The sequence below is a fragment of the Harpia harpyja genome, chromosome 12 (genome assembly GCF_026419915.1).
Source record: "Harpia harpyja isolate bHarHar1 chromosome 12, bHarHar1 primary haplotype, whole genome shotgun sequence".
Lineage (NCBI taxonomy): Eukaryota > Metazoa > Chordata > Aves > Accipitriformes > Accipitridae > Harpia > Harpia harpyja.
In genome coordinates, this window is record NC_068951.1 from 25,480,871 (window position 1) to 25,505,071 (window position 24,201).

Sequence of the window (24,201 nt, forward strand, 5' to 3'; positions counted from 1 at the left end):
AAGATAGAAGGAATGTCAGTGGAAATAAGAACTAGTACCTGTACTTCTGTTCAGACTCATGAAATACAGTTTTGTAAGCTCTCTGTGGATCAGAAAGGTCCTTACTCCTCAGTTACTCCCTTCTAAGCTGTCTAGCTTATGTTAGATTTGTTGTAAAAATAGCATACATAGTTTTTATCAGTGTTTCTTATAAAGTGTTTCGGGTTTGGTTTTGATTTTGTTTTTTTTTTTTTTTTGCGGAAAACCCCAACTATTGCTAGCATTTTCAACTTTTTGCATTGTAAAAATAGTTCACTGTGGAGCATAGCAGATCATCATTTGATATTAGGTTATCTGGCATCTTACAGAAAACCTGCTGTGGACAGTCTTGGTTAGTTTTGCTTTTATCATCCATTGTGCACTGCATAGGAGTTACAGCTGTCTTTTGGTTGCTTACCAGGGTCTCAGTTAATCTTGCAGTGCAGCCACAACATGTGGTGGTTCAGTTTGATATGGAGAATCTTCTGCATGCAAGATTCAGTCCTGTTGTGGATGGCAGAAGCCAGACTCTCAACAGTAGCAGAGAGTGCTGTTAGGGGTCTGTTACATTTATAGGTTGGCTTGAAAAAATTATTTCCTAGGAATAATCTAGTGTCAGACTATGTGGGCACACCTCTGCAAGTGGTATTGCTTAGAACAGATTCGCAAGCAACAAGCAATTTCTGCAAGGCTTCCTAGTTATTTCAGTGTGATAATGTAGGTACACAAAGAGGGACTGTCAACTCATTGCATGTTTGCAGGATCAAATCCTGGGCCTGTGGGTTTGACAAGTGTGATAAAAGAATAATTTTATTTTATAGCACTACTGTATTCTGTGTCCTGAGAGGCCTGACTTCTTAAGCAGTGCCTGATCTCCTACCTCAAAAGCAGAGGCATATGGCAGAGGTAAGGTGTTTGATGTGCTGTGCAGACATGTCAGCTGCTCACTTTAGATAGTCCTCCAGGTGCACAAAATTACTCTAAATTTGACCTTTGTCATGATCATTTACACTTTAGCCTGTACCTAAAAGGATGGTAGTATTATCCTCTGGATCTTGATGTAAGATCGTCATGAGTCATTTTGGAGTCTTTCAGAAAAGTAATGCAGAAAAAAATCATGTATGTATATTCCTTGGGAATAAGGAGGGGGAACTCTGAAGTGTGATTTAAAAAAAATAATAGAAAAGTGCATAATTTGTTTAATTTCTATAATAAAAATGGTGTAGATTTGTGTAAAGCCATACTTACAGTGTAGTTCCTGAATCCGTGAATGTGATCCTGCCCTTCTTCAGTATTACATTTCATGGTCTTCTGAAATCATGTTTAAGGGGATAAAAATAGTATATCTTCTGTTTTTTGGCATCCAACCTCTAATTTACAAATATAATTTATGCTAATCTTGAAAGTGCTTCTCAGATACAAAGTAAAATGTGTCATCCTTAGTATTTGTGTGTATAATTTATTCTGATGGGGAATAGACATTTCAAAGCCATTTCAGCCCTTTATACTCAGAACATTTGATATGAGCAGAGGAGCTGGGTATTCCTTGCTGTAAGAGTAAGGAAGTGGTTAAAGTAACAGTAGCTATTCTCTTAGCCCAAAAATGGTAGATGCATCAAGGGATGAACTGCTGTTTGCTCAATCAAGCCAGCTCATATACAATCCTTGAGTTAAGTATTTTTATTCCTTTTGTATTTTTGCTGATGATTAGTCATTTTTATGATGGACTTATAAAAATCTTCCTATGTCATCACAGTTAATTTTTTTGTGACTTCTCTTTTCTTCAGTCTCTGACTCAGATGGCTTCCCTGATGGATTTCCTGCATGTCATGGGGGGGGGGCACTGCATGGGTTTGCAGCTCCCCAGAGTGGAGAGGCCTGGTCATCCATGTGCGTTGTTTGCCCTGTAATTCATAGGTCTCCCCACTTCTGCAGAGGAGACTGCGGAGACTCCCAGCTCAGTTTCTGCCAGCTTCCAAACCAGTATCTGTGACTGAGTCTTCCACAAGCACAAGAGGAGTGAGCAGCTGCTATTGAAGTGGTTTCTCCTGGTTGTCTGGAATTTCAACACTCAGAGAAGGACAGTGACCTGCTGTGGTCCCTGACTGGCATGTATCACAGCAAAGAAATGGCAAAATACTTTCAAAGATGCCATGTCAGCAGCAGAGTACATTCCCCTTCCTCCTGCTTAGGAGGTCAAGTCTCACAATCAGGTGTAGTTCGCCTTTTCAACTTGTGGATAAAAAGTCAGAAAATCTCATGTAAAGGAGCCCAGGAAAAAAAAAATAGAAACTGTACAAAGATGAGGAGAACTACCAAGTGGTTCTTGGTGCCTGAGGCGTGAAACTAATCCAATGTAAGTCTGAACTGATAAGAAAATTTCTGGATGAATACCAAGAACAAGGGTAGATAGATGACTGGGAAGAAAATGTAGCTGTAAGGTATTCTGACTTTATGGGACTTAGATATTCCCAAGAATTCTCCTACTCTTTATAATCCCTGCACTGAGGGATTGAATATTCCACGTTGTTTATGGTTAAAGCAGTAACACCAAGTGAAACAAAAGTTTTCACACAACTATTAAGTTGTTTTCCAGGAACTAATTCGGTTTCTGCCTGGACCAAGTAATGAAACTTCACAGCAAATTAAAACTGTTATTTGCAATGCTAAGTAGGAACAATGCAAATTAAAAAGACCACACCGATTGAGGCAGGCAGTCTCTGGATACTTTTTCTTTGTCATGTATTTTTCAGCAATGTGATGAGAAGTTCTTTTTCTTAGTTTCCTAACTTAACAACTTGAGAATATATTCCTAGTCAATGGAAACATTATGACTCACGGCAAAGCAAGGTAGAAATGACCTTGCCTGTGCTCTGTCCATTTAGAGTATTTTCTGTGTTCATTTTTAACGTTTAGCCTTCCTCTTTAACTTGCTCTCTTGGGATGTGTAACAAAATGAATAATACAAAAGACTTTCCCCTCAGTAGTTCTTCAAACACATAAACATTTCAGTTATTCCATGCTGTAGTTTCGTCAACGCTCCAGTATCTACTTGATAGAATAGAGCAGGCAGAGCACAATAAGCTGAGCTGTAATGTGTCCAGGACTGTGATGATTACAGCTTACGTGCAGGCAGGCTGATACTGCAGGTAGGAACAGCAAGGTCAGTATGGCTTTATGCTAGCCCAGTTCTGACCTCAGAAATCTCAGCTGACAGATAAAACCTGTATTGGAGGTATAACAAGACTCATCAGGTCCATCAGTTGGAGCTCTTGTTCATATTTTAGAAATGAAAGCTGAAATCCACTATTACTGATTTAAGGCAGGTCCAGCCATTTGGGTATTTGTTGTAACGATTCAATTCCGGTACTGTGTGGAAGAGGAAGAGGGATGGGTAGCTCGCTTATCTTCCAGTGCACCCAAGGAGGGAGCGTGTAATCGCAGCACTCGATGGTCTATATCAGACTTGTTAGGTAGGCTTTGGAGAAGCCCTGTAACATGTTTTTGAAAGGAGAGTTGCTTCAGAACACTCTTCTTAAGAGTGTCTGGAGCCAACCTCACTGCACTGCCCTTTTTTCTATCCACTGCAGCATCAGTCACTACACCTAGGCAGATGCCAAAGTGCATTTTCAGCACAAAGTCAGCTTTGCTGTGTGTAACATGAATGATTGTATGATTAATTTTGTTATTGTATAATTCATGTCTCTGTAGACAAATGTCTTGCGTTTTTAACAGTTAGTTGAACGCTGTACATAATTCTCTGTCAGAGAAGCAGTTGAACCTGGCCAAGTTCAAGCTGAAACTTCCCAGAGGAATAATCCAAATCTGTATTTCCATATATATTAATAAACTGTGTAATACTTGCAGCAACTTACATAATACAGTTTGAAATGAGATAGACCTCATTATCAGTACAATGAGGAGCACAGAGGCTCTTTCCTGTCAGAAATAATGGAGTGAGATCTACACAGTTATTTTCCCTTGCTATCTCTCTAGTCATTTATGCAGCAAGGTGTGTATAAATCTTTCTCGGCCTGTTGTGCTGTAGTGGGACATACACCAGTCCCAGCCAACTCCTGTGGTTGCAAGCAGGAGGAGTATATAAATAAATCCTTTAATTCTGTCTCCTTTCATGATGTAACATCAGCAGCACTGTGCATTGCGAAGCTGTGTTGCACAAGTCCAAATGGAGCTTCAGCATGCTGCTGCCCGAGGGTAGGGGATGCCACATTTGAAATCTGCTGTCCTGCTTTTGTGCTTGTGCTCTGGAGTGACTCCTTTCTCTTTGCACCACTGTGGATTTCAGTCTGTATTAATGAGATGTGAACTTGGCACTCCATCCATTGTTACGCTTGCCACTTGCTAGTCAAGCTATGCTAGGAAACACCCGCTGCCCAACACTCAGGAATCGCTACTGGGATAAGTAACAAACCTAAGCCTTGTGTGATCCTGGTCGATGACCAGGGTCCACGACCAAGAATTAGAGGCTAGTCTTCTTCAGCTTGGGATTTACAGTGCCTAACCATCAGCTGAAGGTTGGCTCCTACACTCAAAGAGAAATGGACTCTCTTTTAAACATGGCTGAAAAGAGGAAAATGGTGTCCTGCTGTTTTTGTCTAGTAGCCGAGCAGAGGATGTAGAAAAGCAGGACCAGATCTACTTTGGCCATGAAGCGGAACAGCAAGGTCTGTTCCCATCTGTACCTGCAACCTCTCTCTGACCTGGCTATAGGCTGTTTATTCTGGAGTAAGTGTAGGAAGCAGGTAAGACAGGTTTTCATCTGTGATGTTGAAAGGAATTCAATAAAGAATTAAAGTTATGGGAAGGGAGGGAAAAAGAAAGGATGTGATTTAATTGTTTAATGAGATAGTGCATTTAGACACTGGACTTATATTTTGAAAGTTTTTATTTCTGGAATACAAGATGCAGCAATTCGGCAAAAAACCCATGCTTTGTATAAACGCAGTTCTGTGCATTCTTGGGAGAAGGGTGAATCCTATCACCTCAGTGGAATTTGTGCAAGTCTATCCAGAACAGAATCTGTTCTATAGTGTGTGGTTTAAACACCTCCACACAGCAGTGAAGTAAATGCACTAATTAAATAGTGTAACCTGATAAGACTTTTAATGTCAGAGACATGGCGAACTGAAATTTTGTTTGCTAAATGTGATTTATCCAATGGACTTAAGGAAGGAAGCAGAGTCCCTAGCTGCATTCTTCAGCATGTTTGGATAGTAATCTTCTTTAAATAATGTGACAGACCCTTCTCATAGTCCAGCATCAGAGGATTATATTATTTTCAGAACAATTTATGAAAGATTAGTAGAGGCATAGTTAATCATTTAAATTAGCTACAGGTTTTTTATTAATCTTCGAATTAATGAATTCTACCTTTTGATCTTTCTGGCTGCAAATCCCTCTGGAATTGATGCCAGTTAGGACTTGGTAATAACTTGGTTATGAACATGGACCAGTGTGTGCATATGCGTGGCATGCATGTGTGCGCGTGTGTGTGTACATGTACAGGTAGGTGTCAGTGCCCCTGGAGAGTGGCACATGTTCAGTTACACCTGTTCAGTTGTTACCAATTTGGGAAGTGGACCTCTCCACTAGCTGAAATTAAATAAAAATGCAAGGATGGTAGTAAGCACACAAAGGTTCTGCTTTATCACGCATAAAGTTTTGCGTTGCATGGTACCCATCTGATGCTTTTAGGACAATTAGATACAGCTTGTGTATTACCTACAATGAAGATGCGGACAGTATCAGGGAATGAAGTGACCTTACTCTTCACATGAACCATTGCAAAATGTTCTTGTCTTTTAAAGAAGGAAGTGTGTTCCAGCACCAAATAAACTGCACCAGCCCAAGGCAACATTGCATAGGAAACTTAGAGGAGCAGACTGACCCTGCTTAGAGCTTCACACTGTGTGAAGGAGAAACAGGAGGAAATTAGGGCTTTCCGGGACTTAACAGTTCTCATACTGACATTTCTACGTGCCCACAGTGGTACCATTTCAAACCTCCTTGAAAACAGGCCCATGTTGACCTGTGTGTGTTGCTGAGTTTCTTTGCATAGTCCACTGAATTGCCTTAATTGAAATGTGCTCTAGGTTTACAGTATAAGCATCAGTAAGAGCTGTTTTTCAGAACTGATAAGCATGCATGAGTAGCAGGAATAGTACCAGGTTCTCCGTCCTGCCATCCACAGTACAATGTAGTACTTGATATGACAGCACTTGTTTCAGCTGATCTTTCCTTCTTCTATAGCTGTGTTTCTGAATGGTTGGAGGTTATTTTCTTCCTGGTGTCCCACAGCCCATTGCCTTTTCATCTCCTGCTTCTGTATCTTACTAGTCTGATGCTGCTCATGTTGCAGCTTCATGTGGATTTGATGAGATGGTAATGTTCAGTTTCCTATATCCAAGTAATTTTTAGAGCATTTCTTTCTCTTACGATTCTTTAATCTGAAGGGAAATGATTGATTGGACTGCAAAAGCCTTGTTTCCCGAGGTACATGAGTGTCTGTAGTCAAAGGTGAGCGCGGGGGAGTGCAGATCAATACACGATGTTGCATTTCTAAAGCAGTATTCTTTGCCCTACTCACAGTCTCTTGTCTTCCTGAAAACTTGGTTCTGACTTCCGATGTTTGAAATTTGTTCTATAGAAAATTTCTACTCACAATGCTATGAAACCTGAACAAAAGCTTTTCTCAATTTCTTCTTGTAAAATTTTAAGTGAGTGCATAGCAGTATATCTGTGTTGCAGTTGTTGGCAACTTATGTTGAAATATAGACTACTCTATTCTAGTAGTCATTTTGTTTTAAGAAAAGATAAGAGCATTGCTTGTTTCTAAATTCAAAAGTACAATCTGCTCATCACAGGCAGAACTGAGACCCTGGTTCCAGGTACAGTTCAGGCAAAGGTGAATCATTTACTTATATGCGTATTTTCTCTTACAGCATAGGTGGAGAGGTAGTGAGAGGAAATGAAGGAGGCTATGTGGGGAAGCATTTCCGCATGGGATTTATGACAATGCCTGCTCCTCAGGACAGACTGCCACATCCTTGCTCCAGTGGCTTTACCGTGAGATCCCAGTCTCTTCATTCTGTTGGAGGAACCGATGATGAAAGTAGCAGCTCTCGTAAGCAGCCACCTCCAAAACCTAAGAGAGACCCCAACACCAAACTGAGCACCTCATCTGAAACAGTCAACACTGGAACAACAAGTAAAAGTGGGAAACTACCGGACAGGACTGAAGGTAAACACTATAATTCTTTTGAGAAAAGGTTTTTCGTGACCCAGTGTTAAGATTATCCAGTTGATAATCTTGCATTTAAGAATTACCTGTATGTTTCCCCATCTGTGTAACAGTGCCAGCACAGATATCCTAGATCACTGTTCTCTAAATTTTGGACCAGTGGGTAATTGCCAACCTTTGACATTTCTCACAGAACTGTACCACTTATATGGCCTGGTTATAGCCTGGGGAATGAGTTGAATTTATTCAAAATGAAGGGAAAAAGGGATTGCTACCAGATGACATGTAGGACAATGTTACCTGCATGCCAGCCAAGGACCGCTCACATATCACTAGCACTGTGCAAACCACAGCTTTGGAAAGGGTCCTCCTCAACAAAGAAGTGAAGGGCAGAAATTATTAAAAAGAATGCTGTGTGGCCCTGAAAATCTACAGCAAGGAGATATCATCCAATGGTAAAAATTGTAGCTGAGATGATATAATGTATTACCCAAAGCTTCTGTTTGCACATGAGTCTACATTTTCTCTTCCCATTCCTCCCAGTTACATTTTAGCCAATGCAGCATTCAGAAGAAAGGAAACAAATGTGTTGAATAAGGATATCGCTTCCTTACTCTGAACTACTAAAGATGAGCTAACGCTATAGGGATCTTCTCCTTTCCTTCTTCCATGCTGGAAATGCATTTTGTGCAGCAGTAGGACCAGCTGTACTCCCCGCTAGGAGAGATCAGGATGACTCTGCTTCACAGTGTGAACTGTAAGAAGGAACCCTTAGGGACAAATGATTTTGATCAGTGCTGGTCTTTCCCACTGCTATGTTACATATCAGTTTTGACATCCCATACAGTATGTTGTGGTCTTAGTGCATATCCTTTTTGCTTGTTGTTGTGGCCAGGAATACGTTAGTTACATTCATGCTACAACCCTTTTTAAGCAAATCTGATTTTAAAAACTTGTCAGTGATCACAAAGGTGCAAAGGACTGTGTAATTCAACGGGTGGCACATACGTCTGCAATTGCGAGGTTGAACACAAACACTGAACAAAAATGTAGATTTATTTATGCTGTTGTTGGTAGTTATTCTGCATGTGACATTTACCATTACTTCCATAGCTTGTCCTCTACAGTGACCATTACATCAACTCTACTGAACCAACTAACATGACAAATCCAAGCATTAAGTAGCTGCCCTTAATAAAAGCAGCTTACCACAATTTTACTGGACTAAAGCCTACATAGAAATGATTCAGATTTGTGCCACAGATTTAAAATCTCATATCAGAAGGTCTTTCAAGTCTTTCATTTAATACAAAAAGAGAATGCACAGCACAAACTTCTCGGTCTGATATGCTCTGATGTGAAAAACAGGAGCTCTTAAGTTACTCAAAAGTTCTTCTAAAAAATACCATATTTTAAAATATTTTTATAATTCTTTAATATATGTTAGCACTCTTTCTTCCTGAGTCTGCACAACCAGAATTACTAAGGCTAAATGAAGTTTGTTGTGCAGGCAGTGCAGTAAGATAGGCTCTGACGTTTTCCAACTTGTTTAATGAATATTCCTGCAAGTGTGCATTGAGTCACACAGTATATTGTGCTTATTGGTGTAGCTGACCTTGGCATTATCTCCAGGATGATTAGGAATTAGGTCTGGTTTACATCTATTCCCCGGCCCTTTTCCTCATTTACTGAGAAGCAAGAGACTTCGACAGCCTTAAAGTAGCAATAATAATAATGATAGTGATAATCAAAATACATCCAAGTATTTTGCCAATCTCACAGAAGTTATGGCAGACTCCTTAAGCAGTCTGTGTCCTCATGAAACTAGATCTCCAGCATTATTATTATGGAAGGTTCTGAAAATTCTGCTTCCTTTCCCTCATCTCCTCCTGCCATCTGATACTTGACACCAAGGACATAATATGTAGTCATGCCCATTCTGACAGATTTCAAAGTCTGAAATTGTTTGACATTTCTGTTTACAAGGCCAAGCACCACTTTACCTCCTCCCACTCTGCGCAGGTTGAGCTTGATCTATCTGATCACATGATGGTTACGAGTGGTACACATGGTATTGTAGCAGTGTTCACTTTGGATAATCTGTATGGCAATGGTACTACTACACCATAGTACTAAGTATTGCAGAGTGCCTTGGATTCATTATTATAATCAAAAGCTGAATATTCATAGCAAGATCTTTGGAAAGAACTGATGAGTGAGTAATACTCCATCACTAGCATAAAAGGTAATACCTAAATGTTACCTTTTAGTGTGACTAAATGCCTTTTATGTAATATTGAGAATCTCTGTGATACTTAATATATGACCTGTATTATATTCAGTCTGCTGGTTTATACGTAGTGCAGCAATGGGCACTTTTAGACTATCACAAAGAAGTTCCTGGAGATTTTAAATTGACAGAACCCTTTAACCATACCGTTGGTTTTGTGAGTTCAGAATATCTGCCCTGTTTGTATGTCTGGTTTTATATGTACCAGACTTACAGGGGTTTCACCAAAGAGTTTGATGCACAGGAAGTAAGATCAGATTGTAGGGTTTTTTTGAAGCAAGCAGTCAAATTTTAAAGTCTGAGATATACTCAAGAGTGGTACAATATGGTGTTTGGATGAACAGGCTGGATTTCTAAAATGCTTTGCTGTTACCAGCCGGGGCTTTGTTATCACCTGTGCACTCCAAGATAACATGTTTGTTTTGATGAAAGAATTTTCACAGTCATCATCTGGCTAGCATAGGAGTGCTTATATAAAAACTGTGGTTGTACATTGATGAGGACATCTAACGACGAGCAGAACCAGATGAAAGTCAAAGTTCATTATCTGCAGTATTGATTTGGTACAAATATTAAACCAACTTTGTCACAGAATATGAAATTGTTACTGTTGCTCTACAATTAATTCCCAGCAAATTTAGTACCTGAAATTGTGTCTAGCTCAACGAAACCTGTGAAGCTCTGATTCTGCCAGTCTGTTTTTTATGTGCAAGTGGTTAAGTTTTTCCATATCTAGTAGTTCTCATTCTAGTAGCAGTTTTTGAATTCAAGAAATTGTAAACCTGTATCTTTCCAATTTCAGGTGAGATAGTCCATAGGGTACAATATTCATGTTCTCCTAGGGAGGTCTTTGAAAGCTCAAGTCCAAGAACATGCAGGTTTAACTTTCAGTCACTGTTGTCCGTACTGAACCCAAATATTTGTATATGCATCTCACACATTTGCATGTACTTGTGGTATTTGCAGGCTGAATGGCTACAGCTTTTTCCAGGAACTCTGGAAAACAATGATGAAAAACCCTATTTTTCTCCATCAATTATTGTGGAATCTCTACAAAGGAGTTGTCACAAAATTGTTCTTTTTTTTTTTTTATGGCAATGCAGAGTAATTCAGACTATAATGTTTATTGTCTGACCCTGTCGCTCCTTTGAAAAGGAATTTGCTGCATTTCCTAGGCAACCAGGGACAGCCTCACCACTCATTTTTATTAAACATGTTTACTTTTTGTTTTTTGATAATGATCCAGTTTGTACAAACAAAAGCAGTTACTGATGGTAACTTTTTTTCTGATCATGGTAAAGTCAAAATATTGAATCCATCCCATCATAATAACTACCATAACATTAGATTATATTTTGAATATGAGTGTGATTTTACTGCAGAAGTGGCAGAAGAAATTTGGTCATGAGCCTGAAAGACCTTTTCCTCCTGAAGTACAAATAGCATCAGTAACAGCCACACCAGCTCTGTACACTTTTCCTGTAAGTGCTCTTGCTTGCAAATTTGTGGGAGCGTGAGAATCTTCTTTTAAGTTGCAACAACACATATTAACCCTGTCTCACCATGCAGCAGCGTGATAACACTTTGGTTTGTGTGTTTTATCCCAGTCTACCTTGGCTCTGCCTGAAGGAGCACTCTCCAGCCTGAAGGCCTCATTCTCCTTAACTTGACTTTAATCTTGTTGCTGTGTTTCCACACTTTTGTGTCCCTGCTTATGCTTCAGTATTCCTTCTTTACTCTTCGGCTACCTCTCATATGCACCCACTGCATGCCTTCCCCCCAATGCATTTCTCCTCCATGACAGATTTCTAGAAAGTTGTTTTTAAAAACGTGGGTTGTCTTTTCTGCAGAGTTTTCAAACTCTGGTAGGAACAGCAAACAAATGTAGCTATGCCCCATACATCACACGTTGGAAGTGAGAAGTGAACTGAAAAGGGTAATTTTAAATAACATTTCAGTGTGGAAGGCATATCTAATCTTGATCCTGAAAGGCTCTTTATTGAGAAGATGCAGGAGTTTAATTAATTAATGTGCCCAATCTTACAAAAAAAGGAATTAATAAAACAGTATAATTGGTGAATGTAACCAGCCTCAAGCAGTGTTTTTTGATATGATCACTGCATGTCCACCAGAAAAGCTTATGGATCTACCGCAGCGCAAACATAAATGAAGAGGTGTAAGTGCATTGCATTTTGAAAGTTAACTTGTTGTTAAAATTCTGTTTAGTAATATGGATGATGGCTCCATTATATAAATATATGCATATAAATTATATATAATATAATGTAATTTATGTATACATAACATACACATGTAATGAAAATGCAAGTTGTGTGTGCTTGCATGCACATGCAAACATGCGCACACAAATGCAAATTAAAACTCACAGTAGCATTTTCAAAATGCTGTTCGTGGTTGCAGTTTTGCTCCTTCCAGAGCCCATGGGAAGTTTAGGTCTAATATATGAAAATGCTTGCAGGGATTCCCACCTCTTGAACCCACTCAATTTGTTTAGTGTTTTCCTTTTGAGTGTCACGTGTGGAAGAAGATATCCTTCTTGCTGCTTTCTAAGCCCATGCAGTGGAAGCCTCTGTCTGTTGCTCAGCAATCTCTAGAGGTGGGCAAACTGTAAGGAAAATTTTCATCTGGAGAAAAGCAATTACAGTAACTGTAACTGGGGTTGCAGTCTAGCTGGTCTCTCTCATAAATCTAGTTTTCTGTCAGCTAGACTGGCGACTCTGCATTGTATACTTGAACTTTTGCTACTCTCATTAAACAGAACTTGGATTAAAGGGATTTAGTGCTTTTGCTGGTTTTGTGTGGTGCTGGTTTCCTTTTGTTTCCTACCTTAGCGAATAATGTATTTAACCTGAACTTTGAAATAGTGTCCTCTGCAGTAACCATGTCATGTCCTTCCTTATAGCCAGATCTTATTCCCACACCTTTTCATCCGTGCCTACTAAAGGAAGAAATACCCCTAATGAGCCCTATTCAGACCTAACGAGTCTAAGGGGACTAACAGATGAGTTCTGGTGGGTATAGCTATGGGCAGTTTAAGATGCTACTGCTTCTGGGCTGTCTGCTTGGCCTCCTGCCAGATGCGACAACCCAGCGCTGAGGTAGCTGAATGCGATATTTTAGGGACACGTCTTTGAGACACGGGTGCTGCTGCGCCACCCTGCTGCTGGGCAGGAGCTGTGGCAGGGGAGTGGGGTGGGCAGGTCTGGGCAGAAGCATCCTGTGGCAAAGCCTGTCAGCCCTGTGTAGCGAGCACAAGACTTGTGCGGATGGCTCTTGCAATGCGCTTCCTCTTAGTGAGGGCCAGGCATCACTGTGGGCTGCGTTGCTGCTGCAGTGGCGGGGTGTGGGTCTGAGAACAGGGGCAGGGCGGGCTGCATGGCTGCAGGAGGATGGGCCGTGCTGCCTCCTGAGGTCCGGCCTCCAAGGCATCCTCCCAAGGCATGGGCTCCTCAGCCAGGTGCTCGGCTGGAGCCCCCATGTGTCATGGTGCCTGCGAGGCCCAAGTGCTTACATGTTGTGCACCGTATGGTTTTTTAGCTCATTTTCTTCTTTCCTACTGTCTGCTCTGTATTTCAAGCCACAGCATTTTGACCCATGAAAAGCTGCAGCTAGTGTTCACGTTAGCTACATAGGTATAATGCAAGCCGGTATTCAGGTATGTGTAAAGCAGCATCTGTTTTCCTCCACATACCTTAATCTGATTCTCGATCTCACTGCTGCATTACCCATTATTTTTTGTACACTGTTATGTATCTCTTGCAGACTGTGAGGCTTGAGGGGGCTTAACTTGAAACTGTGCACATTGGGAGAAGGCAGCTGGCAATGATGGAGGAAAAGTCGAAGCCAGCATCCTAAGACACATGCCCTGTTGTCAGCAGAGTGAGGTGGAGTTGGCTCTTAACTACCGTACGTGACTCCAGAGAACTGCCCTGCGGGTCCAGGTGGCACTGGGATGGATACGGTGCCTTCAGCAGCACTAGAGCAATGCAGTCCCTACTAGAAACCCAGCACTTGCCCTTTGTTCAGGCCTGCATCTCGACAGCTTCCTCGCTGCTGCAGTGGTTAGAAGGCTGGAGGGCAGCACTGGCCTGCCTTTGCTGTGGGACTGTGCCCAGCAGTGCCTCTGCGCCTGCAAAGGCAGCTGTGTTTGGCCCCTTCAGTTGCCGAAGCAGCTTGTTCCCACTGACTTGCACTCTAGCGGGAAGGACATGGCAAAGATTTTGGTCTAACCACTAACGTTTAATAGCTTAGAGATTTTCAAAAGCTTTGCTTTTGGGGGTGGTGGTGGTAGTGGTAGTTTTTCAGTGTTTGGGGGTTTGGTTTTCTTTGGATTTGCTGAGATTTCAGTTTGCCCCTCCCTGCAGCAAGTCAGTTTTCAGATTGCAGCTCTCAGAGCTGGGTTACTTTCCTGTGCATACCATCTCCTCCAGCCCTTCATCTTTTCAGGTCTGTTTTCTCGTCCCTCAAATAAGGGAGGGCAAGAGGAAAGGAAGGAATGAAAGCAGCAGTTCTTATAGCTGTTATAATAGCTTTCTGCGCAGAACAATGAACACAATGTGATTTTTGGAGGGATTTATAAACAAGTTTTGAAGCCACAGAGGGAGTATGTTCTTGCCCTCAAGGCACATATGCATACTCATTAACGTTAATGGGAGTTGCAAGCATTGAACAGAAAATAGACCATGCAGTGGTAAAAGACATGAAGATCTAGTTACCCACTTGGGAATTGCATTGTGCCGAACACTTGGCAGTTGGTACTTTAGCTATGTTGTGCTAGTCTATCCTGTGTACTTAGTGTCTTTTTTTTTCCTTTTTAATTTAACAAAGTTGCTTTATATATTCTTCATCTCTCTTTTCACATTAGGATGTTGCTCATTTGCTGAAAGACACTGCACCTGCAGAAAAAAGCACAAAAATTAAATGTGCAGCTCTCCTACAGTCCAGATATCTCTCTGCTCTCAAGGGTGATGGAAGCTGTGATGTTCTTGATAATGGAAATGACTTAATAATGCGAGTTCAAGGAGTGTTGTGCTGATTTACCAGTTTGACTGCAAATGCAGCCAGTCCAGGAGGCTGCCTGCTCTAAGCTGAGGCTAGTAAGCCCTGCTAAACTCTTGTGATTCCTGCTGAGCATGTGGGCTTTTCTGCACTGTGTGCTCCAGGGCTCAGGAGAGTTTATAAGGCTGGTTGCAACCCCAGGCCCAAACTGTGCTTGTGAATTCATACCATTCTCCCCTGCAATTAGAAAACTATCTAGGACCTCAAAGCAGTGTTGGGTATAATGCAGAGATGCCGAGTAGGAAACTTTCTCCAGGCTGCTGCCACCCTGAGGTCCGCTGACTGTATAGGGTCACTGTAGTCCCTGGACACGCCAACAAGGCAAGGCAACGTGAGCCACTTATTCATGCAGTCAGCTGGGATCTGGGCGAGAGTATTAGCACAGGTTTCACATCATATGAAAGTCACTAAGCTGCTTTCACAGCCAACCCAGCCCTGGAAGTACTTCAGCTATGCTCTTGAGGTATCTGAATCAATAATCTTTACTAGAAAGACCACAATGAAGAGAGAGTCTCTGAAGAAAGCTATCATGTGGGTGCTCTTGTCCACTGCATGGTTAATTTGCAACCTCGATAGACAGCCCCCTATGTAACTGGAAGGTTATGGTGTCAATAAATCCATTCATTATCATCAGGTTACTGTATGTCAAGCCTGGAATACTGCTAGAAAAAACTGTGAGTCATCATATTTGTGACTATTTCATTTTTTATTTTGTTTATACCTCAGGGAACCATAATACTGGGCCTTCTCAGCATTTTCACCTGTGAGCTGAAATACTATGTGTCCTAGTTTCAGCTGGGTTAGAGTTAACTGTCTTCCTAGTAGCTGGTACAGTGCTATGTTTTGAGTTCAGTATGTGAAGAATGTTGATAACACTGATGTTTTCAGTTGTTGCTAAGTAGTGTTTAGGCTAATGTCAAGGATTTTTCAGCTTCTCGTGCCCAGCCAGCGAGAAAGCTGGAGGGGCACAAGAAGTTGGCGCAGGACACAGCCAGGACACCTGACCCAAACTGGCCAACGGTGTATTCCATACCATGGGACGTCCCATCTAGTATAGGAACTAGGGAGTGGGGGCGGGGAATCACCGCTCGGGGACTAGCTGGGTGTAGGTCGGCGGGTGGTGAGCAATTGCACTGCGCATCATTTGTACATTCCAATCCTTTCATTATTACTGTTGTCATTTTATTAGTGTTATCATTACCATTATTAGTTTCTTCTTTTCTGTTCTATTAAACCATTCTTATCTCAACCCGCGGGTTTTGCTTCTTTTTCCTGATTTTTCTCCCCCATCCCACTGGGTGGGGAGTGAGTGAGAGGCTGTGTGGTGCCTAGTTGCTGGCTGGGGTTAAACCACAACACTATGAAACACTAGATTCTTGCATTATTTTGCATCACTGAATGGCTCTGAAATCAGGGCCAGGAGAGCAGGGGAGGAGAAATCCAGGTAATTCTCTTGCCTCATTTTGACAGCTCTTCAGAATTTGTTAAGTAAAATGAAATGCCCGTGAAACTACAAAAATAACAATTTTGAAATACTCATACTACACTTCTGTTTTCCATACTGTCTTTGGCATTGTCTGTTAAAGATGTTGCAGAGAAATGAGTAAGAGGGATCAGACTGAAATCCTAAAGTCCCTGTTTACTCTCAGAGCTGGTCTGTGCTAATAGAGATGTCTGGTAAAACTCATTTGTAATTTAAGGGAAAAACACAAAACAGCTGCACTTTTTATTCCACCGCAAATACATTGGATTTCCACCTCTTCGTCTTACTTTATTTTTAACTGGTGCCCTAGTTCTGTTCTCACTTAAGCAACCAAATAAGACAGATCCTTATGGAGTGAAGCATGACTGAGCTCTCAAAGCATTTTCTGCCAAGAGGTTGATACTGGGGGGGCCAAGCACCCTACACTCACGTTGGCTTTGCTGGGAACACACAGTGCTTAGCAGAATCGCGTCCCAAGAGATTTAAGTCTGGCTCCAGGTGAGATCCTGTCATGGCTATCCTCTGTTTCATTGGTAATTTCTTTCTAATGACTGAATATAGTAGTCTTGGTTGGTGCACTGATTTGCTGCTTTCATCTCTTCCACTTGGGTTAATGCTGGATGACATCAAGCAACATATGCCTGACATGCTACAACTGTGTTTGGCACTTCATGCTTTTCATTTTGTATGTGTGCAAACAGTGCTGTGTTGGGATAACGTGCACAGCAGTGACAGCTCAACAGAGCACAGCTTCCTTATTGCAATGTCATCAACTTGCCTGGAGGTCACAGTGTACCAGCCTGGGCTTTTCATAGATGCACGAGGGGAAAAAACAAGCACACACAAATTTTTGTGCTAATTTTAGTGGCCATAACTTTGAACTGATGTCATGTCAAACAAGAAGCATATCTGCCAAAGTCCACTGTGATTTGCAGCTGGCTGCTGGTTCAGGGTGGGGGGAGGCTTAGATGTAGGAGGTAAAAAGCTGGAGCATGGTGCACTTGACGTCATCAAGGGGCATAGCTTAATATCCATTTCCAGTGCAGTAGTATAATATTTGCCATGGCTTCCATAATTTCTCTGAGGTAATCATGAATAATACTCTGCCTTCAAGTTCACAACTAGCTTGCATGTAACGATTGAATAATTCTAGCTCCTCTTATGCTTAGTAGTAAAGCAAAACCAGTGCTACAAGTACAGGATGCTCTGAGCATAAATATACCTGGAAAAACTCAACTCTGTGTTGGGAGCAGTATAATCTTTGGATTGTTGGCCCTAACAGTGCTTTGTGGGATGAAGAAGATTCCTGGCATTTTCCCCGCCATGCATGACTGCAAAGGGAGCTGACTCCTATTTCCTCTTGGTAGAATACCAAAGGATGGCTTGTCTATAAACCTTGCCTTAGGATCAGTGTGATGATGCCACAAGTCTCCTTAATTGGGTTAGTTTTAATGGGGTTAGGTTTTTGCTTATGACAATGGAAGTCTCTCAATACTTGGATTTTGGTGACTAATATGGTAAGTAACCTTTTGATTAAAAGAAAAAAAAACAAAACAAACACACAACCAAAAAAAGCAAACGTACAAATATGCACCAAGCACAAACTTGAAGCTATACCACTAGCATGTATTCAAAAACTTGGTGATATGGAAGCGCAAGGTATTCTGTGGTTCTGAATTATTTGTCATTTTCTGTTAAAAATGAGATAATTTTTACAGCTGTTGTTGATAAATATCTGCAGTGACTAATTGCCGTAAGATCCCACTCCTGCAAGTACATGCTTGCATGTGAGTAAGTGCTATGCTAAATGGAGACTTCTGTAAATAATACTAACCATCTCCCGGTGGTGTAAGTGGAGGAACTGGGCTCTTCACAGCTCTGCCACTGGCTCGGATGACCTTGAGCATTTCCCTTGGCTCTCAGTGTCCCAGATTCCTCCTTTGTAAAATAGAGATAGTGACAATGGCTTTGGTTTTTGAGGTAGTTTGCAATCAACTTATGGTCAGAGTATTTCTGCTCGCAGTCAAAACTTGGGCTAATGGGACGTATGTGAGTGCTTTTGTGAACAGCACTGTAGAAAGAGGCTTTTGAGCGGAGAAAGGAATATGTGAAAAAGACTGTCCTTGCTTAATGTGAAATTTCACGCATCTGGCAGGGTTTCATTTGTGAAGTCAGGGCATTCACTGCGGAAACAAGGACTTCAGCCAGCTGCTCAGCATAGGAACTGCTCACGTTCCCTTTCCCAACCTCCTGTTGGTATCACTGATGCTGCAGTGTGTGAATAAGGATGGCAAAATCTGGGCTGCAATTATGGTCCAGCTCTGTGAAATGCTGAATGCCATCAGTTTACAGCACAGACAGTCCCAGGAGATGGTAGGTAACAACTCCCCTCAGAGCTTAGGCTGTTCTGTGCTGTCCTGTACCACAGGCTGTGCCTCAGTGGTATGGATTAATTCCTGCAAAGAGCTTTGCTTCTGAGCAACAGCAAAACAAAGCAGGCTGTGAATACTGGGTTATAGCAATAGCTTCTGGTTTCCTGTGGTGGTGCAACTGCTTGAAGTGTGGGTGCATCCCTATGTCCTAGTGACAGTGGGAGTAGATGCTAGTTCAGTCTTCATGGGGAGGTTCAACAGCTGCAAGATAGCATAAAAAGGAACATTTCTTGCAATGAGAAGTTGCTTGGCAAAGGAAAGGATAAGATATGTTACCTGAGAAAGCTGACTAGGATAACAGTTTCGGCAGTCACTGGCTTTTCAGTGGCAAAACCAGCACTGGCTTGTCCCTAAACCCGTGCCGTTGCATTCTGCACTTAGTTGAACCATTAGGCCTGGCTTAGGGGCTGTGCTGTAAGGTTAGATAGGTCCAAATTCTAAGTAAATGGGAAGGAGAAGGGAAAAATGGAAGGGAAGGAGAAAAAGGGGAAGAGAAGAGGAGGAGAGTGCTCTGTGTGTGCTCACTGCAAACACAGTGTGGGAGAGACAAGGGGAAATAATAACACGGTTCATTCATGTAAAGAGCTTTTGGGAGCAAATGGTGATCTTGGCTCTCTCTCTCCAGTCATACTCTGGTAGTTAATGCCTGCTACTTCCCTTAGATAGTGGCTAAGATCTTTTAGCCTGTGATACTGTTCTTGCTTCAATTGCCTTTCATTTACCTCAGCTTTCCAAACATATTTGTTAGAGAGCTTCACTTTTCCTCATTTTTCCATCTTCTCGCTTCTGCTTCTTGGTCTTTTTTCTCTTTTTTTGCAGGGTGCTAGTTGTTAATCAAGTCTCTTTCTTGTTCCCACTAGTTCTGCCTATGAGTTGAACTGAACAGGTTCTGCAGTCACGGGTGAGGTAGGAACAGCTTTTGGCAGCAATTCCTCTGTTCCTTTTTGTGCTCCATCTTTGTCTTTTCATCCTCCTTCTCACTTCTCAGGTGGCACAATGAGGTTAAGCCTGGCATTTGAAACAGGAGGGGGCTCTCCCAAAGCTTGTCTGGAACTGCGTACAGTGCTGTCAAAATGGTACTGTACGCTGCAGCCATACCAAGTGAATTTATGGTGATTAGGCCCAGCTGCATGACCCTTATAGATCAACGCTATTGTAGGCTCTACTAGTTTCACTAGACCACTCTGCAAATAAATGCAAGATGAAATGATAGATGCCAGGCACACAGAGAAGCTCCGAGTGGGAGGCAGCTGATAGCGTGTGGCTTGTCTGTAATTTTGTCAACACTTTATTTAGAGTTGAGGAAGAGAGAGTACTCACCTCTATGGAGATGGAAGTAACATGAATAGCCGTGAGGCTCTTTTCCTAAAGCCAGTTACACTTGAGTATTTCAGTAATGCTCAGCCTCTGACCACGGAGCTGCTACATGTCCAGGCACTGCTGCCTGCCTGTGAGCTGGTCTGACAGTGCTCTGTCCACTTCAGCTATCCCAAAAGATGCTCAGTGAAAACCTGCAGGAACTGCTTCTGCAGGGTCACCTTGTGTCGTTTTGGTAGAGGCAAGAGTGTCCCTTTAGATGAACTCTTGTTCATTGGGGCTCATTTGCTTTCTCCATGTTCCTGCTGTGGTGACTCATTTGACTCCTGTGATCAACCCTGTGCTTTGTTTTGAAATGCGAGCTCCATGGCAGAAGGGCCTGCCGGATTTGTCATTCAGCAGCAGCAAGAGGCTTTTTATACAATGGCCCTGAAGGAAAAGAATTATACAAAGCCCACAAAATTTCTGGGGGAGAGGAGGTTAGTAAAATCTGCTGGTTCCTTGTCGCTGGTGGGAGACGCAGAGGAGGCACAGCAGCGTTTTTGGGGCTGCCATGCCTGTGGAACAGTTGGATACAATACGTTTCATGTTGGAGTCCTGGTGTGGTTTAACCCCAGCCAGCAACTAAGCACCACACAGCCGCTCACTCGCTCCCCTCCCTGGTGGGATGGGGGAGAGAATCGGAAGAGTAAAAGTGAGAATGCTCGTGGGCTGAGATAAGACGGTTTAATAAGTAAAACATAAACCATGCGCACGAGCAAGGCAAAACAAGGAATTCATTCACCACTTCCCATCGGCAGGCAGGTGTTCAGCTGTCTCCAGGAAAGCAGGGCTCCACCACACATAACTGTTACTTTGGAAGACAAAACCCCATAACTCTGAATGTCCCCTCCTTCCTCCTTCTTCCCCCAGCTTTACATGCTGAGCATGACGTCATATGGTCTGGACTATCCCTTTGGTCAGTTGGGGTCAGCTGTCCCAGCTGTGTCCCCTCCCGACTTCTTTTGCACCCCCAGCCTACTTGCTGGTGGGGTGGGGTGAGAAGCAGAAAAGGCCTTGGCTCTGTGTGAGCACTGCTCAGCAATAACAAAAACACCCCTGTGTTATCAACACTGTTTTCAGCACAAATCCAAAGCATAGCCCCATACTAGCTACTGTGAAGAAAAGTAACTCTATCCCAGCCAAAACTAGCAGAAGTCCCCAAGAGGTCAGTATTATGCACAGTATCACCTCCGTAGGTCTGCCAGCTTGTTTTAATGGGCTGCAATTATTTTAGAAGCTCGGGAAACAGATTGCTACTTATGTAAGCAAATAATGGATTTGACCTACTTACTGTATCTGTAAGTAGAAGATAGGCGTTACTGTGGATCTAAAAACTGAAGAGTCTCATATCTCCAGAAAAATTATTCAAGTCTTTGCATACAGTTACTGCTAGTGTTCTGGACAGGATGTTTGTGAACCAAAGCAACAATTAGATCAAGTGAGCAAATACAGACTATTTTTCTAGATAAATGAAGTAGGTGAGTTAAACTTACTGTTTCATTAAGCATTTGCACTTTCTCTAGCTTGATTTCCTTCTGTCCTGGTTTCGGCTGGGATAGAGTTAATAGTTGCTGGCTGGGGTTAACCACAACACCACCTTTCCCATTTTTCCTGTAAATCATTTCAGAGTCCACTATTTGGGTGTGGGTACTGGATTTAGAAATCACCCAGAGCCAGGAACTCTTGCAGACATCAGTTTCATTCAGTGTCTCTTATGAGTACTGGGTCAGAAAGCCTCTGTACCATACCTTGTCCAAGAAGGTCATGAAAGTCCAGCAAATGATTGCCCACATCATCTCCCTCAGCTACGATAGCTAGTAATCAATAGCAGTGTTGTTCCTGTGAAGCCAGGAATTGCATTCAGACTGGGCTATGCCTTTGTTTACATGAGCATTGCCAAATGATACCACAGAGGCCTTCAGTGTCCTTTGGGCAGCAGGCAACATATGAATTAGCAGCTCAGCCCTCAAAGTCTTGCTGGTATCATAGTGGTGACCACTACATACCAAGCTCATATGACGTAGGCATATGAGGCACATGTCAATGGGACTTAGCTCTTCACACATACCTAGAAGCATTCCTTTCCGAGCAGAAGAGAGATCTTTTTCTGCAGGTCAACAGAAATGCTGCTGCACTTGCAGTCATCACGCAGCACAGCCTGTAGAAACTCAGTCAGACAAAATGCAGAGGCTCACCATCTTCTGCATCGTATTCAGGGAACGCGAGATGGGCGGCTACAGAGAGGGAGAGGCAGCAGCTAGCGCAGGATGACAGCTATATGAGAACTGGGCTCTAATAGCTGCACTGCAACAAAGATTTTGGGTGGGGGGTGGCGGGGGCTGATGTCGCCCATTGTTCACAGTGTGAAATGCAGTCAGTTTGTGGGTAGCTGTAATCATGGAGCAATAACAGTTAATTTACAGTAAAACAGCGAAAGCTGTTCGGGTTTCATCTCCAAGATAACAGTCAAGATACCATAAATGTTGCTTTAAAACTGAAAAGCTTTACTCGTGTTGCTTTTTTCTGTACTCTATTGTGACCATGTTTAACTTTTCAGTGCTCCGACTCTGTATAGGTTCCCACACTAGAGCACTAGAGCCACCAACAAGCAAGCACATACACTTTGTAAATTAATTTCTCTGCAAGCGTGTTTCAGTAGTTCTATTTGCACACTCTTCATGTAATTCATCTAATGATGCTCGCGATGGATAAATTCCCATGCCAGTTGCCTTTCTATATCTAGAATTCCTTCAGATTATAGACAGTTACAAAATTTTTTATTGCTACTGTTGCACTGGCTGCAAAATCTGTTTCGCATATGCAAACTGCAGCTACCTGAAACAGAACAAACCAGTGCTTCATTGGTTGCATGTGTGGGCAGTGTGAGTGTCCTTTATTCAGATTCCCACTTCCCCAGTAATCCTCCCACCTCTCCTTTCTCAGAGCCTGCTTCCACTGGAACTGCTGTAATTTACACCCATGTAATGCCATAGATCCTGGCCCCTTGTGTCTGGGCATATTAGTTCAAGGATATTTTTCTAAATAGATACTCAGAAATCATTGTGACCTAAAAGAAGTTACTGTGAGATTTTTTTGTTTGCCTCCATTTGCACTCAGTTCATCAGTTTTCCTGTAAAAGGAGGATGATTCAAATTGTCTTTTCTTTTCTTACTTATCCAAAATCATGCTTTTTCTGCCTTTCTAGGGCTGTGCCAATTGACAATAACTTTTAGCTTCAGTGAATAGCACAGAAAGGCTTGATTGCAAATAATTTGTAATTATTTCTCAAACACTCTCTTTTCTTTTTTTCTTTGCCTATTCAATGTTATCTGGAAAAATCAGGGACATCAATTACTCGTTCTTTAAAAGAACTGGGATGTGAAGTTCAATATATATGAAAGCACGAGGCTGGGCATTCAGAAGGAAACTTACTCACTTTGTAATTTTCTAAAAGCTTTCGGAGACCTTTTCACTGTGGGAACAGGTAATAAGCAGAACTCTGTGCATCAGGTGGATGCACAGAGAAGTGGAGGGCTATGGAGGAAAAAAACTGGAAGTCAGTCTGCTCTGGAGTGTGGCAGTTTGGGGAGGGACTCTCTCCAGCACGCTCACACTCTGGAGTTTGTCAAAATGTCCTGGCATCTCTGGGTCTGCCCTCGTCTTGATAATGCAGAGCAAAGGACCTACAGCCCCTGCCGTGCTGGGAGGCTCTGGTGGCAGGGCAGTTAGTGCAGGAGGCTGGCTTTTGTGAATCCCAGACAGGTATGGCTACCTTGGCACATACAGCCTGTAAGTAGCCATGGTGTTGGGGCTGAGAATTTGGTTTTGTGGCCCAGATACACAGCCTTAAGCTGAATCTGGCAGCAGCACGTCTTCAACCATGGTGCCTATCAGTTGCAGTAGTCATATTGTTGGATTAATGCAGAACTGAATTTAACTGCAGGGCCCAATTCTGCTCTCTGTTATACTGGTGTTTAATTCTGGAATATCACTACGGAAGCCACTAGGTTTCCACCACTTTGAATTAGAACAGAAATCAATCATTTTAAAAGCTGAAAGAAGTTGTAGCCAAAATAAAGGGACCTGAATATTTTTGAAGTCTCCCTAATCATAGCCTTAAGACATCTGAGTAGCACATCAGTATTATTTTATGACACTGTCTTTTAGTCCTTTCATTTTCAGTATAGTTTTGTCCTCTTTAAATGCCCAAATAATTTCCAGTAAGAGCTAATAGATTCAGGAGGAGGAAGAAATATGTACTGCATGAAGTCATTGTACT

General features: G+C 42.2%; 1 protein-coding gene across 5 annotated transcripts in view; it reads left to right on the plus strand.

Annotated features, from left to right (window-relative positions):
• The window catches only part of NYAP2 (neuronal tyrosine-phosphorylated phosphoinositide-3-kinase adaptor 2), a 150,490-nt gene that overhangs the window by 62,424 nt on the left and 63,865 nt on the right, over nt 1-24,201 (plus strand). For all 5 annotated transcript variants that reach the window (XR_008237570.1, XR_008237572.1, XR_008237571.1 and 2 more), the window contains one exon: nt 6,981-7,279. Coding sequence is in view for 1 of the 5 variants with exons in the window: in XM_052804098.1 (XP_052660058.1) it covers nt 6,981-7,279 (299 nt within the window). In the remaining 4 variants the exon portion in view is untranslated. The remainder of the gene's footprint in view (nt 1-6,980; nt 7,280-24,201) is intronic.